This window comes from Pavona decussata, unplaced genomic scaffold, assembly GCF_977016875.1.
Source record: "Pavona decussata unplaced genomic scaffold, jaPavDecu1.1 SCAFFOLD_260, whole genome shotgun sequence".
Classification (NCBI taxonomy): Eukaryota; Metazoa; Cnidaria; class Anthozoa; order Scleractinia; family Agariciidae; genus Pavona; species Pavona decussata.
In genome coordinates this window covers 509,400-520,000 of record NW_028145663.1, presented here as the reverse complement: position 1 = coordinate 520,000, position 10,601 = coordinate 509,400, and the positions used below count along the sequence as shown (strand labels likewise).

At 37.7% G+C, this 10,601-nt stretch overlaps 2 protein-coding genes across 2 annotated transcripts in view; both read right to left on the bottom strand.

Moving 5' to 3' along the window:
- Positions 1-9,060, bottom strand: part of LOC146456138 (isocitrate dehydrogenase [NAD] subunit alpha, mitochondrial-like) — a 30,044-nt gene extending 20,984 nt beyond the window's left edge. Inside the window, exons 1-4 of the mRNA XM_085093304.1 lie at positions 8,914-9,060; positions 8,764-8,799; positions 5,735-5,818; positions 4,028-4,142 (exon numbers count right to left, since the gene is read on the bottom strand). Of these exons, the coding sequence (XP_084949430.1) occupies positions 4,028-4,142; positions 5,735-5,818; positions 8,764-8,799; positions 8,914-9,024 (346 nt within the window). The 5' untranslated portion in view covers positions 9,025-9,060. The remainder of the gene's footprint in view (positions 1-4,027; positions 4,143-5,734; positions 5,819-8,763; positions 8,800-8,913) is intronic.
- Positions 9,061-9,580: 520 nt separating this feature from the next.
- On the bottom strand, positions 9,581-10,601 carry LOC146456137 (histone H3.3). Its single transcript, XM_085093305.1, has one exon. It carries the CDS (start codon positions 10,524-10,526, stop codon positions 10,116-10,118), a length of 411 nt encoding a protein of 136 aa, XP_084949431.1. The 5' UTR covers positions 10,527-10,601; the 3' UTR covers positions 9,581-10,115.

Here is a 10,601-nt window from a genome sequence, read left to right as displayed (position 1 = left end):
TTTGTGCAAAGGTATTCACCTGAAGAACTTGTGATCCTTTGTTAATATGCTAATTTGTATAGACTGTAAAGTATAGAAATCAAATCTTTGCATTAATTTATCCACTTTGCCTTGAGAATGGTGTCACGATGACGCCAAAACGTCTTAACTTTAATTATTATTATTATCCAAACTAGTAAATTGGAAGGTCATAGGTTCAACTCATGTTGAGAGAATGTGGATTTCATTTTTCCATGTGTGGCTGTGTCACTGAATACTTAATAATTTCAATGAAAAAATGAGGGAAGAATAACCGCTCTTGCTGTTGGTCAGGCGTAGCTTACAAACAAAGGAAAACTAACAAGTGAACTAAACTGTGATTTTACTTTTTTTCTCAGGTGATAAATGATACAGTTTGCCAGGAGACATATGGAAATGCAACAGTGTCTCAGGAGATAAATGGCACAAAGACAGCTGATATCAGAGAGGGAATTGCTAAAGCAGCAGAGGGCTTTGTTGGCTCCCCATACTGGGCTTTTGGTGCCCAGACTACTAGTGCCCATGGAAAATACACATACAAATGCAACATTTTTGTCAACGACATTTGCCGGCAGTCTGGTGCCACAATGCCAGATGGTTCTATCGATGGGGGCTATAAAGTCCCAGTAATGGCTGATGAGAATGGCTGGGGTGATCCAAAAGCTAAGCTGAAATGCTGGACAAAGAAGTGCACGCCCCAACGTGGGGACATTGTTGTAGCCTGCAGACGTGGTGATTATCACATTGGGATTTACGTTGGTAAATCCACCACAGTGTCAGCTATGGGACGTAAAATTGAAAAGAATGCTTGGCCACTTGGTGAAGGTCGCTTCAAAGGAGAGAACATAATTTATTGGCGCTACACATGCTAAGAAGGAGATGGACTGCTTTATAAACTAAAGATTCCTTTGGTCAATGGGGCTTAAGGTTATTCCGTTGTTTTAGCAGTGTGCAACTCTTTTACCCATGATTGTAAAGTATGTTTTTTTTAAGTTTGGTTATAGCTAGGCCTAACTGCTAAATATAATTCAATCTTACTCAATGCACATAGAAATTAATCAATTTTAACAGCAAAATTCTCAGTTTGTATATTTTTGTGCATAAAGGCACTTTTTTAAAATGACCTTTTAACCATTCCCTTCAGAAAAATATAATTGTGTTAAACATGTCAAATTTCTCAAGAAGCAGGAAGGTGACCACATATAGGTTAGTGCTGTAACTTGAAAAAAATTGAGCAAAATCCTACACTTAAATACAAAAAAATACATGACTCACTAAAATGTTCACCAGCACACTCTGTTTTATAGCTTTTTCTCAGGTTGTTTCAAATAAGCTGTTGATATACAATATCTAGTAGGTTGTTGTGCGGGTTCCTTTAGTATTATGTATCTATTTCTTTGGATGTTAGAGCTAAAAACCCTGCAAAATAAAGAAATTCTCATAGCCGTCCTGTTGGAGTTGTGAGCATACATGTAGAGCTCTTGGCTTGCTGATTGAAGTAATATAAAAGTTGAGAATGCAAGTTTTGCCCTACATGTAAATTGCTTTTTGAGAGCATTTCCAGTAAGGATTCAGAGGATAGGACAGGAGAGCTGCTTTTTTTGTCAAAGAAATTTAAGTAAACTTATTCAAAAGAGGTGAAATTTATTTAAATCTAAAACATTTTCAATCCATCTTTTTTTTCACTCTGGGCAGGTCTGAACTTAACATGTACACAAATTTAAATTTGTAGTGTTTGTGAGTACATCTGGGACTTATGAGATATGTGACTAAGCTGAGAGTGTGCTGAGAGTGTACATGAGTGTGTGTGTGTGTGACAGCAACTGAGTGAAAGTTCGGGTTTCTGGCCTTAGTGGCCCCTTAGAATTTATACTACAGGATCTGCCACTTTCTTCAGCTCAATGCAACTTTTTAAATACTACCAGTTCAGTGGGATATTGTGGGAATTTTTAAAAGTTAGCGTTTATTTTGTTTCTAGCTTGAAAGTGACTGAAAGCCACTATTAAATTAACCGGTCAAATTAATATAATAGCATTAAAATGATGTCTGTAAATAATTCTTTAAACTTTAGTTTAGTGGCTATACTCCAATGTAATTTACTGGGTTTTTTTGTATGATAATTAATTATAATTAACAGGGTTTTTTTTGCCTTGGGTATCATAGAATTGTTTAGTCTTTTGAATAGTAACAATTAGTTGTTAATCTGTCCATCATGTGGCTGTATAACCCGCCGTAAGTTAAGGATTGTATTGTGTTACAATGTATTGTAAAAAGCCCTTTTTTGTTTGTCAATAAAGTATTAAAACAACAACTACAAAAAACTATTAAATTAACACTCTGAAAATACCCTTTTTTTGCGAATGGCTATTCTGGCAAATGGAAACTATTCACAGATGTTTTTGGCCACAGGTGGCCAAGATGGAAATGGCCACAGACTAATGCATGTTAGGGTACATTCTTTTAGGACTATTCAAGAATAGGAAAGATTTAAATATTAATTTTGGTAATTGTGTTCTCTTGGATCCTATGAATTACTGACGATATTTTGAAGGAAAGGAATTTAACGCATTGTGTTGATTCTGCTTCCAATAACACCACAAACTGAATGAACAAAATATGGTTTAAATGGAATATTCTCTTGGAATAATGTGATGGAAAACAGTGCATGGTGGCCACAGGTCAATGGCCTGTGGCATCATGTGGAAGTAGGGTCCAGACTAATGATTATTCATAGTATTAGTTATTGGGGCACCTCCATGAATTCATAGTATTTCCTCTTCAGAATACGTTTTCTTTTGGAAAACCTATTATTTTCTTAGAGTGTCCTATGGAAAACAGCTTTGTGTGATACAAGCCATCTGCATAAAGAACTCTTTTGTTATTCCTAAACTCAGTGCTCGGAATTAGCGGTCGCCCGGTCATCTGAGACAACTAAAATGTTTATCAGGCAACCAATTTTTCAGTACAGTAAATGTAAGGCCTAGTTGTCCTAGAAGAAAACTACAGACAACCAAGGCATAACGATCAAACATCAACAACCACAGTGGTGATTTTGATTTTGTTTTTTCTTACCACTTTTTTGATCATCACAAGAGTAATTTTCTAAAAAAACGCAGTTCATTAAAAGTTCCCTTTAAGTACTTACTTTCTGATTATATCCGACAGAACAAATATTCGCCTGGTTGGAAGATTTTTAGACCTTTACCTACTTTAAAATGTAGCTTAAAGCTATAGTCTTCGTTTGTCTCAGTTTTCTCTTGGGGATCGAAGGAACTCTGCAAGTATGGTGATTGCTTCAATACCATCCAACACAAAACCAATCGCAACACATGCACGTAAGTTTTTTAATTGAGTGTCATCATAAATAATCCAACTTGCCAAGAGAAACTTTAAGAATTTTTGATTAGCTACTTGAAATTTTGTCTTGTTTCAAGCAAAATTGCTTTGAAATATCATTCTCAGATGAGCGAATTTTACTGGGATGCACTTGAATTTTCGCGGGGCTCTCAAAAAACCGGTTCGAAATCTTGGTCGAAAAATGAGGAAACTTCGCCTGAAATATCGGCGAGTTTTCAGTTTCAAGACATTTGATGAAATTACAGCTGTATTTTGCATTCTTTTTGCAAAGTCCTGTTGTTCTATTTTGAAACATTCCACCAGGTACTAATCGTTCACAATAATAATGTGAACGATTGGTAAATTATAGATTATTTTAAAAAAATATATATATTTATTTGCGCTAGCTTTTGTCAACATCTCATAGCGCCACTTTTGCAGCCATTTTCCAAACCCTCCCCCTCCTCCGCCAGCACCAACCAGAAACCCCTTTATAAAATTTTTGTTTAAGAGTTAAGGACGCCCTAGCAGGCGTCAGGGCAACCTGAGTCTTGGCTCAGGTTGCCCAGCATTATACTGTAGATTGGGACAACTTGGAAATAATTTTAATTTTGTGCACTGTAAACTGGAATATAGAATAATCAACACAATTAAAAACAGGTTTGAACATTACCTTTGAGACCAATCTTGTTCTTATTCATAGAATTAATTGCCGCTGGTGGTATAGTTGTTTTACCATCTGGCAGAAGAATAGGTGTCACTGTTACCTCTTCCCACTCAATCGGCACCTGAAAAAGTATTCAAATGGTAACCAGAACAATGCTTGGCTTTCTAGTCTGTTATCAGTTAATTTTTAATAACTTTATTATTGAATGCCTCCAGAAAACACTCTCAAATGTATAGTTCCAGAAATAATATCCATACCTTGCCTGACACAGAAGAGATTTTCTCTAAGACCCCCTTCCCTCCCAACCCCTCTGGAAAGGCTAATATAGCTTCATACTTAATAAATTTTGTGGCCTTTGAGAACTACCCCATCCCTGGAATTTCCCTGAACTTTTAAAGTAAAAGATACAGTACATAACTGCGCCTTTCAATAACATATGGACTCTAAACTAACGAATTTCATGTGTTACTGCTGTCAATCAAAATTATGGCGACAACTGGCAGACCGCAAAAATACAGAAACCGACAAAGTGGATCAAAATCCACCAATCACAGCACACACACACGTGAACTTTTGACCACGTTGAACCAAACGTTTTTGTTTTCTTAGAGGTCCGGTGCAGTGATTGACAGCAGTGAAAAGCGTAACGGTTGGTTGAATCTTGAACTTCAGAGTCTGCGTGTTATTGAAAAGCCCAGTAAATTTGGAAATAATTACTGTAAGTTATAAACGTGATTGGACACATGAAGACTTTTATCAGCAGACATCCGAACTATGTGTAGACAAAAATTATTTCACATTCAGTGACTTTGGGAGCCTTAAATTAGGAAATGTCTATAACTTGCTCATACTTGCAAAACCAGTCACTGGCTTCTTCCTGACTAGACAACACATTCCGAAATTTTGCAAAATCTGATGGCCTTTTACATAAAAAAATAATTTTGACACTAATTTCCAAAGATGTTATTTTTTTGTCTTTTTATTAATTCAAAAATTTTGAGGTTATTATCATTAGATAACCTTTACATAATATACCACTTTTAAAAAATGTTAGCTTTATAATTTGACTGATTATTTTTGGGTCAATTTTGATGGTTCTCTGAGGATTTCGAGAAAGTACAAAATACAAGATGACACTGACTCAAGATAGTGGCTGTTCAGAAATAATGACATAATTCCCACGCATGTGTTGTCATTACATATTTGTCCTATTTTGCAGACCTCAAAGAAAGCAGTTTTCAACCAACTACATATCCTCTGCGTTTGTCAGAAATTAATTAATGTTCTTGAATTCATGAAGGGGTGTGGATATCATATGAACGTGGGAGGGGGGGGGGGGTGATGGCAAAAAAAGCCAGGTAGAATTAATTTTTATGGTTAATAAACAAAAGTGTTAGTTGGTGTATCTGATGATAATGCTTGAGGCTGAAAGATTGTCTGAAAAATTAACGGATGGTGGAGAAGCAAAGCTTTGAGGGCAACTGTGAATTACAAGGGCAATCTTTCAGCAGAGGGCATTATCCTCCAATATAACAGCAAGCCAGAAAAAAGGCTTTTTTTTAGTTTATAACCCTCCGAATTTTTTCTGAAAATTTCATTTATCAATGATGATATGACTTTTTTTCTTCGATTTCCATCCCATTTTGTACTCTGTGACATGTTTTGTCCAATGATCGCTGGCAGAAAGGAAAAAAATAGGGTACATTCAGTTACCTTAGCAGCAGCAAATACATCTTTGACAGCATTGGAAATTTCTGGGCCTATTCCATCACCAGGAATTAGTGTTACCTTCCTGGTCTAGAAAAAAAATAAGAGAAAGGAACAAAGTCCATGTGACGTTACAACACACTTTCATTTTCTTGCACATCAGGTCACCTCAAAACATACACCACAGGGTTGTCAGTCACAAGCCACTGTTACTTTCTGCTTGATTTCATTTCCTATTTTTCCAAAAAGCATTTTTCTTTTGGCTATTTTTCTTTATTAATACTTTTAAATATTACTTGACTGCAAGCAGTTCCCTTTCATGGATAGTCGAGAGGTCACGCGAAATAGCCGAGCGTGAAAAAAACTGGAGAGAACGCATCCGTCCCCCCGTCTCTTTTCGTTCAAGTTCAATTATCCCTGAAAATTATCACAAAACCTGATGTAAACATGCTTATTAGAAAGTGCTTACAAGCCCACCTGACAACTTTTCCAGAGTCAAATGCGTGACATTTTTGACTTTACATTTTTTGCAAGTACCTAGATTTCAGAGGATTTTCCAACAACTTTCAAACATTACCAAAGATGACCAAAACATTGCCAAAGATTGAAGAGAGAACTATTTCTACGGTTCATGTGACTTCTAGTGTTATTTAGGGAGCTATTTTGTCTGTAAAATTCAATGGAATTAATTCACGAATCAATTCAAATCTGCAACATCCCCTGGGCATTTGACCATTTCCTGTGCCTGGGGAATAGCACATTTAACGTGAAAGGCCTTCCAAAGGGTGGGAGATTTTAACTTAACCTGGGTGGGGTGGGGAATTTGAACCTTAAGTGTCAAGTTGACACCTTTTTTCTTGTCTTGCAGAATAGAGGGTCTATTGTAAGTGATCTGTATTGAAAGTATTGTAATGTAATGCGAGTAATGTGTTCTTGAAAATAAAGTCACAGATTGCCATAGGGTTCATAACAGCCATGCAAAACGTGAATGGTTTGTTTTTGATCGACTATTTCCGGCTTTTACGAAGATGAAAACCTGATTTTCTTTGTACATTTTGTCACCAGACTTCCCGGATCTCAGTTCTTTAAAGCGACATTTCCCGAATCTCGCTTTGTAAAATTCAGAAATCCCTTGTCCCATTCATATCTACAATCCCGAATCTCGCTCTTTTCTTTTAACCCCAAATCCCGACTCCTGGCCTTAAAATAAGCCAAATCCCGGATCCCAAAAAACCTATTGGGGACCCTCAGAATACACATACAGTGTTTTCAAAATAAGCCGTCGGCCGTCGCATGCGGCGGCAACTTTTCTATTTGCGAAGCCTATTTTCATTCTGATAAATTCCCAAAATAAATAAAGCGATTGATAAATAACTTACTAGTCTACCAATGAGTTAATAAAGCAATAAACAAACAAGCCTGGCTCACATTGCGCAGAAACAATCACATAAACTGACTAGAATAAACGATAATCGAACGTAGAGTAGGCCCAGTTGCTAGGCAGCGGTTTCTTTCAGCCAGTACTTCATGTAGTACTCATTATAAGCACATGCCAAACTTCGTGCAACGTTTGCGTAAAGTTTGCGCGTAAAGTTGTTGTAAAAATACAGGAAATTATTGTTTAGGCTGATAACAACTACGTTAGTCATCGATTGTTATCTGTATCACTGATGATGTGTTTTGTGAGACTGACAAACGTTAGTCAAAATCTTCTCAAGTGGAGGCAACAGCCACATGAACATTCTGAAGGGTGACGTACTGAGGCCCTTTGGTTTTGCTTTCTGTTTAAGCCTGTAATAGCTTTTTTTATAACCAATAAAGTGACAAATTGCCATGTTTTCAACAAGACTCGAACTGACCGTTTAGTGCTTCAGAATGCAATGACTCCGTGCCTGCAACGTCTACTTTAACAGGTCCAACTTCTACTTGAAAACCTACTGAAAACGCTGACATAGTTGCTGATCCATGGACAAGGGATATGCTCCCAAAAAAGGGTCTCCACAAACTTTGCAGTATTTTCAAAAGTAGTGGTATGTGTAGAAAATTTAGTTAAATGAAAATGAACCAGTTTCAAACAATCCAAATAGTGTATGATGGAAAATGGAACATTTGTTCACCAAATTTAGCACTTGGGTAGCGCATTAGAACAGCTTTTTGGCCCCGCAGAGCGAGAATTTGAACAAGTCATTTTTCAATAGGCCTTATCATGATTTTCGACGCCATTTTGATGAGTAGGCAAACAGGCTTGAAATAACAGTGTTTGTATGGAAATCCGATGTCAAATAATTTTCATAAAACATTGCTTCTGAAACATTCATGAATTGGAAACTTTTGGCACTAGGAAAAGGATTTTAAGAAAAAAATTGGAGGGATGTAGCTGTGCCAGAAATCATCCAGTCGTGTTTGAACTTTCCATACATTTGTCTGTAAAGCGAACCAGCCGTGAACTGTTACTAAAAATAGTTTGCAGGAAAAAATACAGGGAAATGTATGGAAAGTTCTTGTCTACTCGTCAAAATGACGTCGAAAACCATGATAAGGCCTATGCCTGGGGGGAGGGATGTGACAGTTTTGAATTGATCGGTGCATTACATACTGTTCTGTTAAGTCTACGTTTTATGAGCAAGGTGAGAGAAATTGGCATGTGTGCCAAGATTTACCAGGTATAAGGTCAACCTACTGTCTATTTTGGCACGTAAACAAGTTACACTGTCAGCTACATTGATCCTACCACTGGTGACCATCCTCCCTCATTGTACACAGATCTTGGCACAATTTGGCATTTTTCATTGAACAGCAGACTTGTCTAAGCTACTTACGGGTGGCAGTAGATTTATTATAAATGCCGTAAGGTAACTATAATTTGCAGCGAATATTACCACCAAAAGGCCTGCTAATATTGATTACCGCGAACATGAAGCATACATTAAATATTTTTGTGTGTGTACTGGCAAACTGTTAACAAATGAAATACTGGCAATCCAAAAGGTTTAGGATACACTGTAAAGAAGAAATAGAAAGGAAAGGTGGATTACCTCTGTAGAGTATTGACGTTTCGTTTGACCTGCAACCTGCAACAGAACACAAGGCACAGTCATGTCATGAAAACTAGTACACTTTTAAACAAAAATAACTCTAACGAGAAACAGCTGCTTCCTAAGAAACAAGAATAATATTACTCTTACACAGATCTGTCTCTGTAAGTGATACACTCCTGTTTTTCTTATTCCTTTGGCAGCGTTTTTCACAGAACTTGACGAAGGAAACAAACCCCTGCGTAATCTAGTGGCCGCCATGTTTGTTCCTCGTCCGTCAAAAGGAGTCTGGTGCCGAAATACCGACAAATTCCGAACAAATGACGAAGGATTACGACAACGGAAACGACAGAAATAATCACGAGATTTTTGAAGGGATTTTTCCCAAGTTCACCCACACAAACGAGCTGGATATGGAAGTCACTTTCAAGTCGCATGAGAGACGTGCCCGAAGCGAAAAAGGCAGAAATTTATGTATGTAAGTGACTGAACTCGCAAGATGCCAGCGAATTACCGACCGGGTATTTTTACTCGCGTGATAAATGTAAACGGCCAACCCTTCTGTTTCCGATCGCGAGGCACGGCTGCTTTTTGTTTCCGAACTTTTTGTACCTCACGGTTTCTAACGACCCCTTCGCGATTTCCCGAAGAATGCAATGTACTGCACTTGCGATACAGAGAGTTGTACTTTGGTCAAGCGATTGCCATCCAAAGTTTCACTTTCTTACTTTGGGCGTAATCGAATAACCATGTGGACTACTTCTACAATAAACGACGCAGTTTCACTTCTAGTTCTAGGAAGGGAATAAAACAAAACTACGAGAAGAGAGTTTATTGCCTCTTAAATAAAGGATAGGTTAAAAACGCATATATTACAAATTGTTATAGCCAACTACATGAAAGCCATGTCTCGGCAGTGTCAAATTATACACTGCTAAAGTTAAGAGGACAGATCTAGTTTACAACAAACGAAGGCTTTTTATGGTCGTGGTCATTCAAATAATGTTTCCACCTTCAGAAAACAAAGGTTCCTTGTTCGCCACCATAAATTGCGCCAAAAATTAACCGACAACTTAAAATAACTCCTTGGAAAATAAAACCCATAAAACAAACTAGTTTACATTTGAAAATCGGCAATACAAAGATTGTTCGTGTTACACATTGACGTAGATGTTAAAAGAAAACCAAACGCCGGAGAAAATCAACGAAAATATCAACGACATGAATACTTTAAAGAGTAACGTCTTTGGTGACGGCTAGCGCATGTATTTATCATAGTAAAGTTCAGTTTCTTGCTTTCTTGATATGTTTCATAAAAGTTTAGTTATGTACAGCGATGATTTAAGTTCATTTTAAGCGCGTTCTCCCCTGATTCGGCGGGCGAGCTGAATATCCTTTGGCATAATGGTCACACGTTTGGCGTGGATAGCGCACAAGTTTGTATCCTCGAAGAGACCAACCAGATAAGCTTCGGCGGCTTCTTGTAGAGCGCCGATGGCAGCACTTTGGAAGCGAAGATCAGTTTTGAAGTCCTGGGCAATTTCACGAACAAGTCGCTGGAAGGGAAGCTTTCTGATCAACAATTCAGTCGACTTCTGGTAACGACGAATTTCTCTTAGAGCGACAGTTCCCGGCCTATAACGATGAGGCTTTTTGACACCACCGGTCGATGGGGCGCTCTTACGAGCTGCTTTAGTCGCTAGCTGTTTTCTTGGAGCTTTTCCTCCAGTAGATTTACGGGCAGTTTGCTTCGTACGAGCCATTTTTCTTTCAAAATATCACCACCTCGAAATACTATTCTTTCTCTTGGCGCGGTTGAAATCTATCAATGGCGTCAA

Excerpts from the sequence above, each read along its gene's own strand:
- LOC146456137 (XM_085093305.1), bottom strand. The coding sequence starts at position 10,526 with ATGGCTCGTACGAAGCAAACTGCCCGTAAATCTACTGGAGGAAAAGCT.